At 41.3% G+C, this 17,590-nt stretch overlaps 1 protein-coding gene across 6 annotated transcripts in view; it reads right to left on the bottom strand.

Moving 5' to 3' along the window:
* The window catches only part of smtnb (smoothelin b), a 50,432-nt gene extending 32,884 nt beyond the window's left edge, over nt 1-17,548 (bottom strand). For 5 of the 6 annotated variants that reach the window (XM_031308777.2, XM_031308776.2, XM_031308778.2 and 2 more), the window contains exons 1-2: nt 17,175-17,547; nt 1,259-1,416 (exon numbers count right to left, since the gene is read on the bottom strand). In XM_031308777.2, the coding sequence (XP_031164637.1) occupies nt 1,259-1,416; nt 17,175-17,225 (209 nt within the window). In that variant the 5' untranslated portion in view covers nt 17,226-17,547. Of the gene's footprint in view, nt 1-1,258; nt 1,417-17,174 lie in introns of all 6 variants that reach the window. The other variant, XM_035992869.1, reaches the window with a different exon arrangement.
* Nucleotides 17,549-17,590: the final 42 nt, after the last annotated feature.

Below are 17,590 nucleotides of genomic sequence, written 5' to 3'. Positions count from 1 at the left end.
CTCCTCCAGTTCTCTTATTATCTTCTCCTCCCTCCAGTCGTTGGTATTAAAGGATGTGTGGCACGTCAGAGTGAAATATTTCACATTCCACCAATGAGAGGTATGGGATAATGCAACTTTCAGACGGGTTTCGTGTGTGTGTGTGTGTGTGTGTGTGTGTGTGTGTGTGTGTGTGTGTGTGTAGGTGTGTATATGTGTGTGTCTTAACACGTGTGTGCATTTGCTTCGGTAGGTATGCTTATTCTAGCAGCTTGAGTGAGGCTTTGTTATTGTAATCCAAGACTTCTGAGAGCAGCAGTGAATGGAAATGATTAGGCCCGGCCACTGGTCTTAATTGTATCCAGTGACAGAGAAAGAAAACGACAGCAGAAGGCTGAGTATCCTCTTCACAACCAATAGTGTTAAATCATCGCTGTGCTCCAATTCAGACATTACCAGTCAGCAACAGCCCCCTGTTACAAGATTCAGTCCATCCTGACATGCAAAGCTCACCTCATCCACATAGAGAATGAACTTCAGACCATCAAAGCTTTATGTTCCCATACTATTTGACTTTTGTGATTGTAATTTTTTTGGGTCAAATATATGATGGCTTAGGAGGAGCTATGTAGGGTCAAGATCGTCAGACAAAAACCTGCATTGATCACCTAAATTACATAAGTCACCTCTAAAATATTATTTTTTAATAAAAGTAACATGAGGTTTGATGAAGACTTATATTCCACTAAGCCTCTTTAAAATACAGATAATCACAATGTTTACAGGAACACTGGGATGATCTTTAATAAATGAAAGCCTGTTTGTCCTGTTTCTCATTCAGTTTGCCAGCAGAAAATGTGTTTATTGACAAAATGGCAAGGTGGAATTCGAGTTGAGTTATCCTCAACTGAATGATGCATTGTTTGTTTCTGAACTGGAAATCACTGAGTATTCTCTGACTAAAGCAATAAAGACAAACAAATGAGCTGAGAAAACTACTTCAATCTGACTCTCATGAGATGTAATGTGACATAAGGACACATTTTTAAAAGTGAAAGTATTTACAGTGAAATGAGCTTACACAATGGAAAATTTACTGTGGTTGCAGTATTCTGTCCCCTATGATTTCCTGACATGACTTTTCCAGACTTTTCTCTTTTCCCACTTGAGTTGAGGAATGCTGCATCTGGGTTTTGTGAGTGTTTTCTCAGCATCTCCAGTTCACCTGGACTGGTGCAATTTGGACAGGTCTCTTTGTGCATTGTGTGTGTGGTCTTACCTGTGCTGGTTCTCCTTGTCCTCCTGCTGTTTGAGGCGTGTGGGTCGAAATCTCTTGCTGGCCAGAGCGGCCTCCATGTCCTCGATCTCCCTTCTCCTTAACTCCCGGATGGCTGAACGGATGAGGCGCCTCTCGTCCAGATCCACGGTTCCATCCAGCTGCAAGTACAGCAGAAAAAGACAAACAAAAAGAGAGCATGAAGACAAATATGTTTTGATAGTTTGTAGGGGTGTGCAATAAAATCGATTCACATTCGTATCGCGATTCAAGCTCTACCGATTCAAAATCCATTCATAGAACTCCAAAAATCGAATCATATTTTTTTAGTTTTTTCGTTTTGTACTGCCGTGTATACTATTGTCCTTAAATGAGTTTAGCTCGCCATTCCCATAGATGGCACTGCGTCGAATTTACGCTACTCTTGCTATAATCAAAAGAAGAATGAGTGCAGCAGAAGTAGTTTAGTCGGTGCAAACAATGGCAAACCTCACAGAAAGAATTATTCAACCTGCTCCATCCTCATTGAAGGCGAGAGTTTGGGCACATTTCGGCTTTTATAACCTTGAGGGGAAGACGGAACTTGATAGGAATCATGCTATATGCAGGCTTTGCAAAGCGAAAGTTAAGTATTTTGGAAACACCACAAACTTGAGAACTCACATGGTACGCCATCACCCAGAGATCAACATTAAAGATGTGGACGAACAACAACCTAAAGTACCTAACATGCCAGTCAACCAACGCGCTCTCATTCAATGCTCTAAACTCCCACCGAACTCTGACCAAAAAGCTCTTTTTATTTAACAGTTTTATTTTATACTTGAATTAAATGTATTTGAAAGGTGGCCAAAGCTTGGCACGTTGCAGTTTTTAGTTGCAAAAGTTTTTATATTTGTATGAAAACATATAAAGTAATATCAAACTACATTTAATTTGTTGTTTCTTTTCTTTTAAATTGTATGTCTACTGCAATCACATGGGAAAAGTAACTTTACATACTGTGAATTGTTTTTTTAATCGAGAATCGTTTTTGAATCGAAAATCGATTTTGAATCGAATCTTGAGCCTAAAAATCGATAATGAATCGAATTGTTACATTTTCCGAATCGTGCACCCCTAATAGTTTGCAAAATAGGATGCCACAAAGGACGCCAAACACTTAGCTTGCAAAGATCAGCCACTTGTCATTCTTATATTTGCATCTATGAGTGAGCACACCACAGAAGCATGGTCAGGAAACGGCCATACAGTTATTTAGGAATCCAGCGCTACAGTATAGGGTCACAGGCTTGTTCTCAGTGTTAAGTACAGGGCAGTGAATAAGCAGAACTGCACGGCTCATACCGTAGAGTCGTAGCTCCAAGTTCCTTCAGTCGCCGTCTCTTGCCCTCTGTAATTAATGTTGTCAAGCTAGGACAATAACGCATTTGTTTACAAGAAGAGACAGACTGTGAGCCAATCTGCCTGAACACACAGATGTCCAGCCAGAGTATACTGAAACATTTTGTGAACATTTTTTAGCCGTAGTAGCAGCAGCTTGCTTGGAATAGCAATGTTGGTCTGTCAGTTGACTGAAATATAACAACGCCTAAATGGACTTCCATGAAATTTTGTACATTAATGGTCCCCAGAGGATGATTCCTACTGACTTTTGTAATCCCCTGACTTTTACTCTAGCACCAACAGCAGGTTGACATTTGTGGTTGATCGGCAAGTTAGCATTTTCATTGACATCAAAGCCATGCTGTGCCTCAGTTCATAGCTGTAAAGTTTTAGTTTTGTTAAAAACTGCAGCCTAACCAGAGTCATAGCTGACAGATAATAAACAAGTATCATTCAGGTGTGTGACATGCAGACAGTATTAGACTAAACGGCCCTGGCTTAGTTTTAGATGTGTGATAGGGAGTTACAGGGTCAGCAGGGCCGATAAGCGGCTTATGTTTAGTGATCTGACTTCACTAATGTGAAAAGACAGAACCACCTGAGCAAGGAGCAGAGGATGAGAAACAGGCATGGCAACAGCTGGTGCTTGGCTATAAGAAAGAAGTGTGTTCAGTTCTCCGGGTCGACCTATCGCCCAGGTGTCTTCTTCTGTGGCTGTAATTCTTCTTGGTTGAACAGTAGCCAGGCTGCAGGAGGCCCCAGAGACTCAGATGTTGAAGTGGCTCACTTAAAACTCTTACAGAGCCATTTCATTGTTCCAAGTGGCTATTAGCTTAAGGATTTATTTTTTGAGTGAAAGAGGAGTAATTAAGGTGTGAGAGTGTGTGTATAAAAGCACGCCTGCAGACAGACACACCAGTCAGCGAGCTGGATGCTTTCATGTTAGCGACCGCCGCAAGCATGGGAGGGTGGAGGGAGCCCTCTATTGTCATATGAGAGACAGATCTGTCTTTCGGTTGACAGCGGGAACCTGTCAACACATGCAGAGATGAGCAGCTCCTGCTCCTCTGGCAGGCTTTTCTAATACACTTCGCGCACAAACACACACTTCAAGGCTTCCTACTGCACCAGTTAAAACCTGCAGTCGACACACAAACCTTTGTATGCCAACAGGTTGCTACAACAGGGAGCTTAATGTGGTTGTACAGCTAAGCCTTGCACCCTGCTGGGTTGAAAAGGGGGTTGATGTGCCCCCCCCCCTGCTGGGCATGGAGGAGGAAGAAGGTGGGGTGGATGTCTTACAAGAGATGAAGAGGGCCAGTGGTTTTGTGGTCTCGCTGTGGTTTGACAAAATATGCAGCCGAGCTAACACAAGCACAGAGGGGCTCTCCTATATACTATAATTTGTGGAAATTTAAAGTGCTGAAGTGACTGAAAATAATGTGTAAGAGGAGAAAGTGCTCAGAAAAGGCAGGAAGAAAGCTTTTGAGGAAGGAGGAAAACGCTAAGGGGGGAAAGTAAAGTGGTTGACAGGGAGAAAGGATGACAAAGTGAAAAAGAGAAAAATTAAGCTGGACTCGGGAATGCCTAAAAATGGGCAGATGAGAGCTGGGTGGGAAAGGGCCAGGCCTTGTACAGGTCATTCCTCACATTCCTGCTGACTCACAAGGAAAGAGATGGTAGTGAAATCTGACCATCAGGAACTGGAGCTGGGTCCAACCCAGCAGTAACCAGGACTGTCAGAGTTCAAGAGAGGAAATGAGAACACACTTGCTCATTTCTATCATTGTCTAGTGTCTCTCTCACACCACACACAAACACACACACACACACACACTAACCAAACACTCGAGGGAGCAGTCTGTTACCACACTGTCAAGCTTACTGCTGAATAAATGTCATAATGTGATTATACAGCCAGTAGACGCTGCCAAGTTTTAGGACTGACTGATTTATTTACTCATTACTGAGATATAACAGAACAGCCTTAGGGCTGGGCCTCTACTCTAAAACAATAACTTCTGCTTAACATTTCAAAACAGGCTGCATTTGGGCCTTTTTTTCTGTGCATATCAGTTTAAACATAAAGCAAAATCACATAAGACAAGGACGACTCCTAAAATCAGAGCATGTGATAAACTGCAGAACTGTCCAAATCAGTTCCAGTAATCTTTTTTAAATAGAAGCACAGGGAGGGGAATCAAAACCATGATGTGATGAAAGGGGGAGATGAAAAACAATCCATGTGCACGTCAGCACTTTGACTTTAACCTGCTCTAAGAAGTTTTAAATGGACCAATGGGTGCACAGATGGCTGCATGTCAAGTCAGTTTGGATTGGTTGCAACATTTGTACATTAAATTCAATTGGCACAAATCCAGCAGCTGAAACTGACTTTTCCTTTACGTATTTGAAAAGAGGAAAGTAAAAGTCAACCAATAACTTCCCTGCACAGGAAGGTAATGAGTGGGTGTAACCCAAGCTTATAAAACACACCTTGAACTTGGGTGCCTGCCAAGGAAAACAGCATGACCGTTAAAAGTACCAGAGACAGAAACACAGACTCGTTAAGAAACAGAGTCCATTTGACAAAACCTCCACATGACAGTGGTCTTCACAAAGAGTCAACTGTGTCAGTGGGAGTGGAGAGGGGGAGGAAAAAAATCAATGCAGTTACACAGTGACAGCACCTTACACCATTGACCGTCCCGATTGGCCATTTTCAAACCAAGCCACAGACCTCTGGGTAACCAACTGTCACTGTGGCTCAAAACAACAACACTGTGACCAAGAGAGCAGCCGTTATACCCAGACAGAAAGCTTTTCATGCTTCTACTGCTAACAGACGTATGAGTCAGAAATAACACATAACAAATAGGACACACACAAATATGTTGAGACGTCACCGAGCTGTTGGCACCTTTAATGATGGCGGGAGGAAAGTCATGTTACAGTCTGGTCTGCTGTACAAACTGAGGTATCATCACCCGATCTGAGGAAGTTGCTGTCATACCTGTTGGCCTCGGCACTCAGCCGGTGATATACAATGTTAGGAACAGGATGGAGGAGGTGGTTATGACTGACAGGGTGGGGAGAGAAAAGACAACCCTGTACAAACTGGGGCAACTTCTTCAAGGCAATGCTTCCAGATGTGTCTTCCCAACTATTTTTACTCACTGACATAAACCAGAAAATTATTACCTTATTTGGCAGGAATCATACTGTGGTGAGGAGCAAGGTACATAAAAACGTTTTAATGTTTCACAAGCGGGCCTGCAAAGGCTTGTACTGTTGGTCATTTCCTGCCTGTGCAGCAGCTTTCTATGCTTTAAAAAACCTCAAACCTATCCAAAGACATTCGACTGAAGCAGCTCAATCAATCACAGCCAATTAGAGAGTTCATGGTTTAGCAGTAATCCCGACCAGCTGGTGACACACTCCTTAGGACAGGAACACCCTCTGAACTCATCTGCTAAACATGAAACAGATTTAAATGTGATTTTTGAGTTTGTGAGGCTGGTTTAATTTATTGTGACACACATGGAAATAGCCTCAGAAGTGGTCAAATATGGCAAGATCTCAAGGTTCTTTAGGTGGCTAAAATATACTGAGCTACTATTTAGTGGGTCTGCCGTCAATAGCTGAGCTAAGCGCACACGCTGTTACAACTACTTGTGGGTGCAGCACTGAAATGGAATTATGTTAAACCTGTGGAAGTGAAACAAGTCAGACCACTCCGCTAAATTACTGTGAAAATAGAAAGAAATGGTTTACAAGTTCAGATTTGTCTTGATTACACCCCTTTATTCTACTCCATTTATTAGAACATTTATCAATAGCAACTGAAACATTAGATGTCTCTGTACACTGGGCTGAAGGGTAGTACATATAATTAGGGCTGTGCTCGACTGAAGAAATTCTTAGTCGACTAACACTCATTCAATTGTATCGACTAATCGATTAGTTGATTTAATCGACAGATCTGTAAATCTGAGTTTCTCCGCAAAGAGTCATGCAAAAGCACCACTTTAATTCTTGTGTTTGCCAGAGATGTGCTCGTACGTTTCTTGGAAATAAGTCATTCAGCATAAAAAAAGCATAAAACATGACTAATCGACTAAAGAAATCTAAGTTGACTAAGACCAAAACGACCGATTAGTCGACTAATCAACTAAGAGGAACAGCCCTACATATAATATACAGTATATTGTACTATAATATATACTTATAGGGTAGAAGCTGGCATTGAGAGCAGTCAGTTTTTTAGTCCTGTTTATTTATTACAGATATTTTTTGTATTTGAATCATATTTTGCCTGTATTGCTACAATTTCAGTGTCACTGTATTTTTGTTTCTTCTACAGCTGTGTGTATTTTGTCGGAAAACATGTATATACCACAAAAACAGGTACAGAAAAAGGTATAATTTTGGTATAGATTTTGAATACCCAGGCATGCTGTGCGTGTCTCTGCAGTTGTGTTGCGTGCTGTGGTTTACAAAGGTCAGGTCAACAGCACACACACACACACACACACACACACACACACACACACACACACACACACACACACACACCCCCCTCTGGGAGCACAACGACCCCTCAGCCCGACCTTTTGACTCCCGGTGGGTGTGCATGTGCTTGTCTCATTTGCTGTTTTTGTACTTAACACTTTCTACTTAAACCATGACGTGTCAAATTCCCTGACACAAAGGAGTATGTATACTTTCTGCACACGCGCAAGTCCACGTGCATGGGTATGACTGAGAGGTAGGGGGTAGGTGTTTGTGCATGAAATGAGCTACAGTAATAATTTCCAGAGCAGGCTGAAGGTTAGAGTGTAGCCAGGCAGCAGACCGGATCAGTGCTTTAAACTCACTTGTGTCAAACCCACAAGTGAGTTTGCCCTTATAAGGACACACGGGACACTCCTGGTAGCAGAGCTGAAGTGGATTACCAGCTGCCACTGAGGAAGCCGGACTGGTACAGACATTGAGACAGACACAAATAAAAACAATTGAGTAAGACTGAAAGGGTGAGAAAGTTCAAAAATATTTCTATCACCCTTAAATCTCTTTATTGCCTTGCTTTGGGGCAAAACTCCAATCGGAATCAGGTGGAAGCCTATAAATAATTTCTTACCGCCTCAGGAAAAAAAAAAGTGCATGCATACAGTAGGCCGGCACACCACACCCACTCAAAAATGGGAATATAATCAGGATACATGAGAGACCTGCAAGGCATGGGACTCCTAGTTTGTCAGAGGAGGGAGTTTCAGTCACCTCTCGGCTAAAAAATTAACAAAGAAACGAACCAGATTCAAGGTTAAAACTCATTGTGCTACAGTGCACACTGAGCCTTCATTGTCTCAAAAAAGAGAGGGAGTACCTGTGAAATATACAAGCCAGGAAGAAAGAAAGATCACTGCACGTGGCAATGTGCTCTTTGTGAGTGCGGCTGCACATATGGGAAGGCTTAACCTTTATTAATAACTAGGCTAGATGGTAGGACAGAGGCCCAGAGCAGACCTGGGAAAACAGTGTCCCGTTTACACTTGAGGTAGCAGGCATAAAGAACGGACGCATGGAGGAATGCATGTGGGTCAAAGGGGGGTACAGGCATCAACTATGTCCTGTAAGACTGTAATGATGCACTGAAGACAGATCTGAACTCACTCATGTGCATGGTTCTGAATCATGCTCATAGTAGGCTTACATTTAGTGCAGTGGACTCCACACGCTTATGGATAATAAGTGCACACTTGATTGTGCACATGGGGTCAATGCTCTGATCTTATCTGCAAAATATTGATCTTTCAGCTTTTTGCAGGACCTCAAAGTAATTTCCAATTTTGCCGCATTGTTGCATATCTAACTACTCTCTTATAATCGTCCACAGAAGAACAAATTGCTGGATCAGCTGCCTCCGTAAGAGGTTTTGGCCAATTTCAGCTGTCCACACACACACTTTGTCCCCTCTGAATGTGTCTCGCTTCAGAGCTGCAGATCAGGTCACTGAGAGTGATCCAGATCAGAGACAGTCGGGACAACTTGGCCCCAGGAGCTGGCCTGATCAAAAAGGGTTTCGTATTGGCCAAAATAGGCAAAAAGAAGCTGTCTCATTATTCTGCTAGGAACTGCCAGTCCTGTACAATACATTATTAAAACCTACACAGTACATGCAGACCAAGTGTGAACATTACTTGAGCATCCATTCACTTTGACAACAGTTGTTTGTTTGTGGGCATTTCACTCTCACCTCTTGGGTCAAATGTTGAGTTTGTTTGACAATGTTGTGTAGATTTTTGTATTGCAACTGGTGCATTGGTTCTCCAAGTTGAGCTTGCTCCACAAAACACACCAAAACCTATTTTCCACCAAAGCAGGATCTTTTCTTTTCACAGCTTCTTTGTGTAAGGTTTTGACTCATCATACCTAATAATAGGAAACACAGAGAGGAAGGGAGCTGTCCACAGTTTGTTAATATCCTCGATAGCCATAAGGAGAAGATCTGATACAGAATGACATATTTCAGCCGGAAGGAGCCTTCATAACTAAAGAAAGACTGCATTGGATCCTGCACTTCAGCCAGCCTTGTGCTGTGAGCAGAGCCAGGACACAACAGCAGCTAGAACATGATGAATCTTTTCCAAATATGGGATGCCACTGGCCAAACCGAAGCTCTGCTTGACCGTCTCCTTTAGTTTAATGAGGAAAGACCTAGAGGTGAGAGTGATGTCCCGCAGGAAGAAACAGGAGGGGTTTAAAGCACTCTGGGAGGCTGCAGAGTACAAACGTTTGTTTTAATAGATCCATATGAGCCAGCCATGCTGACTCCACAGTACCTATTACAATGGGAGTGAGAGTCGCACACCGACAGACAAAACCAAACAAATGTTAACAGATCAGCTGTTATTATCTCAAGAATGCCACAACATTAACAACAGTGGTCTGGAAAGCAAAACATCAACATCCGCTGGACGAATTCTAGTAGATCTCAGGAAATGGCTCTTTCCGGACTCAATATAGAAAAGGCCAAAACCAGTGCTTCTACATTTCTCTCTCTATCTCTCTCTTTATCTATTTCTCTTTCATCTGTTTTATTTCCCATGTAAAAAGTGCCATCCTTTCCTAAGATTGTGAAATGTGACACATGTATCTTTTTTTATTGGTTTAATTCAGTATGTGACTTGGCAGTAAACCCAAAACATTTTTGATCCTGCAGAGTGCTGCATGCCATTTCCTGTGTGCTATTTTGTACTCTATAAAGCAGAGCCACGCCTTTATTCCAATGTAAAGACTAAAGACTGTAAAAAACTGTACTGAAGCCCAACTACATTATGGCATCTTACAAGTGAGAATCTGTGTTTGGCCAAAGCAAATGGGTGATGAACAGCAAAGGCATTTTAATAGCATCTCTTCAAAAGTGGACATTAACAAAGTTTCAGGTTAAAGTGCCATACTTTTGCACAAATTAAACACACAGAATCTTCAATTTGATCTTTAAATCCTGATGAGTGAAGGAAGTATGCTCACATTAGGACATTATAGATAAGCATGGAGACCACTGAAACAGCAGCGACAATGCTGATTGTACGTAACTGGTAAGTGTTTGTTTTGAGTGTAAAACACCTGGAAAACAGCAGCTTTGAGTGTCACTAAAAAACTGAGCAGCTAAAGCATTCAAACTCTAGCAGTGATTTCTCTAGCCAGAGACGCCTGGTGGTAGTGAAAGAGACCACCTTCAATCCCTTATCCAGACCTGTTGCTTATGGCATTATGACAATCCAGACAGATGGAGCTCAGTGATAGACACCCTTTCTGCTGGATCACTTACCACACAGATGAAAATACCAGAGCAGCTCTGACAGTCTGGTCTATATCTGATGCCCACAAAAATTGGCCCACCCCTTGTTTAATAAACCTTGATAAACCCCCATTTATCAAGGCATTATATACTGTTATGATATCAGTCTAGGTCTATAAACCTGAACTACAACACGGAGAGCGGGTTCACAGAGTCCAGACGCCGACGGAGGACGCTGGAAAGCAGACCCGGAGCAGAGGTCGCTCAAGACGGCGTGGTCACCAAAGCAAGCAGGCCGGGCTCCGGAGCACGAATTGAAACAGCGGCTGGGTGAGTCAGTTTAACACAGCACAACACCTCTTAGGTGCAGGGAGAGGAGACCAATATACTATATACGTTACGAGCTAGGTTAGCCTTTAGAAGCACTGTTTCTTTGATATACGAGCCCAGGTTAGCTTAGCATTGTGACAATACTGTATTCATTTATTGAGTGTATGCTGCACATATAATATGATTGAGGTCACTTTTCTACAGTAGTAGCAGCTGCTGTCACCTCCCTTTTTTCAAGCTGCAACTCTTTGGCCTCCCTCAATAACTACAGGCTGGTTCTGCTGTTTCTCCATCATGCGCAATATCTTATCACTGACTGCGTTTTGACGTGCACAGGGGCGATGCGATTCACATCCTGCTGCTATTCCATTGATCTACAGTCGGAGGTGGTAATGTGCCAAAATACATAGAAATAAGCCAATAAAGTCATAGCATCATTAAAATGATAGTGAGCGGCCTATAGGAGGCGTTACCTTTGTACGTGGTCATCTTTGTCATGCACAACATGTTTGATCTTTAATTAATCAATTTCCAGAAAACTGCAGGGAATTAGGCATCTCATTGGCCTAAGGGGGTGTTAGCACATTTGTTCAACTCTCTATTATAAAAAATGTGATATTTTCAATGTATTCCCTCACTACAGGACGGCATACTTTATAGACAAGGAGCACAAGCAGTAACAAATACGGTTTACACCTTGAAACACTCATAAACAGTCACAAACTGTTCATTTCATTCACTTACTGTCAGAATGTAATCACGTTACTGCGCTGACACAAGCCGTATCAACCTATGTAAGGTTTGTTTGTTTTACTAAGTGTTAAACTGCCACATTATTCTTTTATGACTTTTTAAAATGACAAAACAGCGCCTGGTATCCTGTTTATTAATGAAATACTGCTCCTCATATTCAAATGCCAGCTTATGTTTCCAAAGTATCATATATTTAAAAATGAAATAACAATAGCAAGTAAGGAAATATGACACACTGAACTCAATTTCAACCTTAAACATGGAGCAAATGTTTGCTGAAATACATCTGAACGCGTGCTCCACTTGTCAGAATTATTGTTCCAGAGTAACAAGCTACTTAAAGGCCACAGACCAAAAATAGACTTTGGAGGATATGCACATCATCTCAAAGTTCATTGCTTTTCTTTTCTCATCCTTTCAGAGCCAACCATTGCTGGCTATTTATAGCACTATCCAGTAACAAAAGTTTCCTGTTTAATCAAACAAACAAGTGACTTCTTATCTCTTTGCTCCCAGTGGCCGTGTTTTGGATATTCACTGTCAGAGACTGTAGTCTGCAGGCTGTATCTAAACTGCTCTTGTTGTTGTGATAGACTCAGTACTGTCACTGCAACAGCGTAGATAAGTCGTACTATGTCAGTTTAGAAGGAAAAACTGCTCTGAATGGTGAATTGTTCACGGCCCATTTCTTTCTTACCTCCTCGCTGACACCTTTGAAACATAATCATACAGGAAATGCTTTGTGGGAATATGAAGGGCGTAAATACCTGTGAGAATGATGACAGACTCAGCAGAAAGAAATCAGGTGTGCACTGTGAACGCTGTGCTTGTAGTTACGCCTGAATTACTTTTTTTTCAGGGGAGAGAAACACCCTGTAAACATCCACTGAGGTCAAAGGCAGTTATGTTCACCAACTGCCACCATAAACCCAGAAGCAGCAGGTGTTATCAAGGGTCAGGAGCATAAAACTCTCCAGACTTTTTTCTTTTGTGTGTAGTAAAGAGTGAGGGAGCTGTATTCAAAGGAAGATCTGTTGCATGCAACAGCTTGTATCCGAAACACTCTGCAGCCTCTTTGAAGGCAGAGAAATGGTTTTCATCATTGTTGACAAGACTCAGGTCTTGCATAGTCATGCTACTGCAATGTATGACTTCTCTTGAAATTTAACTTTAGGGCCTGTTAACATTTCCCTCAGCCCAAAATAACATTTTCAAATGTTCTGTTTGGTCTGACAAACTGCCCCAACTACATTAAGTTTACTATCATGTATGCCAAAAGGAAGTCTCAAATCTTCACACTTTAGAAGTTGAAGCCAGCAAAGGTTTGGCACTTTTGCCTAAAAAAAAGCAATTGTTTTTTTCAGTCACAAAAAACAATTGCTTTTTTTTTAAGTTCAATTATCATTATAGGGCCCAATTTAAAATAAAGAAGACATTTTTAAACAAATACAGCTCCTGCTTCAAGTGTAAGTGGCAACTAAAAAATCTAAAAATGTCTCAAGTTATATAATGTGGCATAATTCTTTCGATTTATTCTTTCCTGATGATGAGTCTGACATTTTGGACCATGTCTCCGGGGGGTGGGAGAACCAGGGACTTCACTGAGAGCCCACAAAACAAACCCATTCTTCCTCTCAGACTGTAACCGTTGAGCCCTTGTCAACGCACAAAGGGTCCAGAGAGCCATAAAACGAAGGCCCAGGGGTCCCATATATCACTGGGGCCAGACCACAGAGTGAAATTGCCCTATTTTAAACATGTGTGAATGCTTCTTGCTCACCAGGGAGAAAGGACGGTCACAGGGCTCGCAAGACAAGTTACAAATCATTATGCGAGACATCCAGCATGTGAAATCAGCCCAGCGGACGCCACTGACGGAAATGTCCGCAAGCAGTCATGCCAATTCAGAAAATGAAAAGGCAGACAGGCATAAGCAGACCACAAACTGTAAAAGACAATAATAACATTTCATGCACATATTGACGTTTCTAAGCTTGTATGTCACATTTGGACTTTTCCTGCATTCTTCCAATGATGCAGTGCAGCTGAGGGGATTTCAGATAATTAGTGGGGATGACAGATGCTTAAATCAAACCTTATTCTTAGCTAAGTAGGCAGGTGAACAGGTGCCACAACAAGAGGCGCCTGTAGACATGGCTCGACCTACAGGTTTGTCACATGCACACAGGAAGCTATTGCCACACAGAAGACTCAGGGCTGTAACAACTGATAATCATCACCCTCCGAGCTGGCAATCACTCCGCTGATAAAATCTATTTTTAAGTGACAGTGGCTGGAGTGGTTTGGTTAGAAAGAGCTTTTCTCTGATTGGCCTCAGCAGCTTTTGTCTTTCTGTGTCCGCAGATCTTAAGCACCATTCAGACAGATGACCCGAAACAAACATCCTCTCCAAAAGAAAGTGGGACACCAACTGATTATTTTTGTGGATATTTAAATAATTGTGGTGGCCAAGAGAAAAGAAAAATGCTTTTCCTGGTTGCCATGGAGGGGATTAAATGAGCAATATAAAAGGCAGCCTGGGCTTCGAATAGAAGTGTAGAGAAGGGATTAGAGAGGCTGCCATATGACCTTCTGACTGTTTAGTTCATTAAGTGCAACACAGGCCTGGAGTTTGTGTTCGTTATCCAACTGTTGTTTAGTAGAAGCTCCTCCACTCAGCTTTATTAACAGTTTAATTAAGCCTGGGCATCTCTGAATGTCCATCATCTTTTACTAGAGTCCTAAAAAACTATTCTTAATTTACCAGCTCTTCCACAATGACTAGATTTAATAAAAACTAAACACAAAAGGCTCCATTCATGTCTCTGAGGAGCTGAATTTAAATTCCATCACATCCTCATATGAACTTCTCGTCTGAGCAACAAGTTTAATCAGAGTTTGTTTCCTTTGAGTTCACTGTGGAAAACCCTGACACTCGAGTCACCGCAAACATCATCAGTGAAAATGTGGGATCTTGGTAACCTTATGGTCACATGTGAGGGAGGGATTCAGCTCCATGAATCTATTGCTAAGAAGAGATCTAGCTCAGTAATGGGTTAGCATCAGATGAAAATAAACCCCATGAATTTCAACGTCCGCTTGATACTCGTTTTATTCTGCGGCTGCAGCTCTCTTTAGACAATGCAGACATTTTTACAGCGAGCTCTCGCAGGATACAGGCCACACGAGAAGATTCAGACACAGCTCGATTTTTTTCTAATAAATTGTATTAGAAATAAAATATTACTGAGATAAAAAGTGGAAGGGAGTCCTCCGACTCACATACATACATACATACATTTGAAGCTCAGCTCTATTAAATATAAATCTACAACAGTGTTAGAAAACTAAAGTGGTCCAGCAAAGAGCTTGAGATGTCCTCATTCTTTCCACTGCCAAAATCTGTAGTGACCAGTGAGTCCTTCCTTCTTTAAATTCATTTAAACTCCCTCTTTCCTGCTTTGTCCCGCTAAAAATAAACTCATAAATTTACTCATCAAAGCAACTAATGCTCTCGTTTGAAGTAAATTATTATACTGAAAGAAATATTTCCTTGATATACTCCTGTTCTTTCACTATTATAATATAGTAACTTGTGATAAATAAGGTTGACCTTTAAAGCAACACTAGAGAACTTTTTGTAACTTAAAATAATGTTTCCAAAATCGTTTCAGTGGTTCATCAACTTGTAACAGGGTGAACAGCACTTCTGCATTCGCCTCGCAGCTCTCTACTGGCTATAACCGTACTATGCAAGTTTGCCAGATTGGGTAGCGGATCTGTAGTTCGAATAAGACATAATGGGACAATTCCGCTTCCAACCTGTAGGGGGACCGAAGCGGAAAAAGTTCTCTAGAGCTGCTTTAAGAGATTAATGAGAAGAAAGCTCTTGGCCAGACTTTAGGTAAATAATAGTTTAAATAGTCTCAGGCAGGTCAAGAAAACATTATATTTATACCCCGCCTTGTTCCAAAGTAAACAGCCTTTTCTTGTCAGGTTTACTGATCTATAATGAACAGAAATCAAAATGTTTTTTTGGAGATTGGCATCTTCTTAAAGGGCACAGTCTTGGGAAAGCAAGTGGTGAAAATAATGAGTTAAATTCACATGTACCTAGATTAATACGGCAGGTGGTCAAAAACGTCACTGTATTTACCCCTACTTTAATGACAAACTTCCAGGTCATTATATATTCGTAGTAGTCATTACTCCAGAATTTCAAAAAAAAAAACACACCCAAGGACGGTATTGCACATATGTTTCATGTACCGAACTGTTGCATTATGTATTACTGTGATTTAGACAAACCCAGTGTAATATGTCTAAACAGGAACAGGCTGACTCATGCATCCTTGTAAATGTGTCTGTGTTACAGGTGTCATCATATATATGTCAGACAGCCTGGTGTCTCACCTTCCTCTGCCTCAGGAAATAATTAGGGCATGACTTGTGTGACTGTGAACCAGGAAGTCTTCTGTCTTTACATGTTTTACTTCATCAATACTGATTTGCTGCTCATACTTGTGACATAATGTCTACTATAGTAACGACCAAGACGTAGAATGTTATTGTGACTCACCTACTAAAAGAACATTACTTTATCACACTGTTTTGTAATAAAGATATGTCTGATATGTGTCATCACACATTAATGCTTACTTGAGTCAGTTATGGCTACGAATATTTTTTTTCCTTCGTGGATAGGTCGATTATTTATTGAATTTTTTTTCCCCAATCACAAGTCCAGAACCTAGAGATTTAAAATTTTAAATAATATAATATAACAAATCCTTGCATGTTTGGTTGATAAATTACTTTCACGGTTAAGCGATTATCAAAACGATTAATCAACCTATGGTTTTTCCATCTAGTTTGCGCTCACAAAACCACCAAACAAGTCTGTTACATCAACAGCTGCAATGATAACACTTTGAAATTCACCATTTACCTGCCTTCTTACAGTGACACGCACTTCATTAGATCTGCAACTAACAATTATTTTTATTATCCCCCTGCCTATTATTTTCTCAATTCGTCGATTGATTATTCTATTAAAAATGTCAAAATAATGGTGAAAAAAATGCATATTTAAACTCCTCAAACCCAAGGTGACCTCTTCAAATGTCTTGTTCTGATTCTGTCAGCAATCAAACATTGATATGAAAGTGACAAAACAATGTATCAGTTATCATACAGAGCAACAAGAAGCATATACAGTATGTGTGCATACCACCTGCCAGTATTCTCATATAACTGACATACGTGAATTATCACAGAGCGATTGGACAAAAAATTATGAAAACGGTATTATGGTTAAACATGTTTGCTACCCTTAAATTAATCTGTTATGGTACACTACAGTAGCCTATGTAGTAACAATACAGACATATACCAGCATAATGAGACATTTCCATTTATTTTCCTTATAAGACTTCATCCCCATAAAGGAATTAACCGGTCTGATACAACTTCATATGATGTATGCAAACAATAGAATGACGATAAACATATGACTGCTGAATGATAGGCTATATTTTACAGTCCCCTGTCTTTCCCCAGGCAGGTAACGTTAGCAGTATCACCACAGTGATCCACTTTCATTAGCAGCATGTAACTTCAGTTCAGAGCATCTCATCATCTACTCACCAAGGCTCGGAGAGAGGACTCATCCAGCGCCGAATAACTCTCTACGGACATTTGAATCTTTCTTGTTGGGCTCAGGTGAGACGAGAAGGTCTGGATGTGATCTGGTTCCCCGGTCAACGTGTGGTCTAGGCTACCACCTGCACGACTTGTTGCTGTTTTGTGTCTTCTTTTTTTAGTTTGTCTCGAACTTCAGCGCAGTTAAAATCATAAACGTCCTAGAAGTCAACGAAAATAAACCCGTGTCCCGTTTATGGAGAGCATATTTCGGTACGGTTTTTGTCGTCTCGAGTCACAGTAAAAACAGAAACAGACCCACACTCTCTGACGAGGGGACGTTGGCAGCTTTTTGAACCGAGGATTCCCACTGAAAGGTGTAAGCCCGCCCCTCTCTGTCGCCGGCTTCTCCCGGCGCTCAT

This window comes from Sander lucioperca, chromosome 2, assembly GCF_008315115.2.
Source record: "Sander lucioperca isolate FBNREF2018 chromosome 2, SLUC_FBN_1.2, whole genome shotgun sequence".
Taxonomy (NCBI): domain Eukaryota; kingdom Metazoa; phylum Chordata; class Actinopteri; order Perciformes; family Percidae; genus Sander; species Sander lucioperca.
This window is presented reverse-complemented; position numbering and strand designations above follow the sequence as displayed.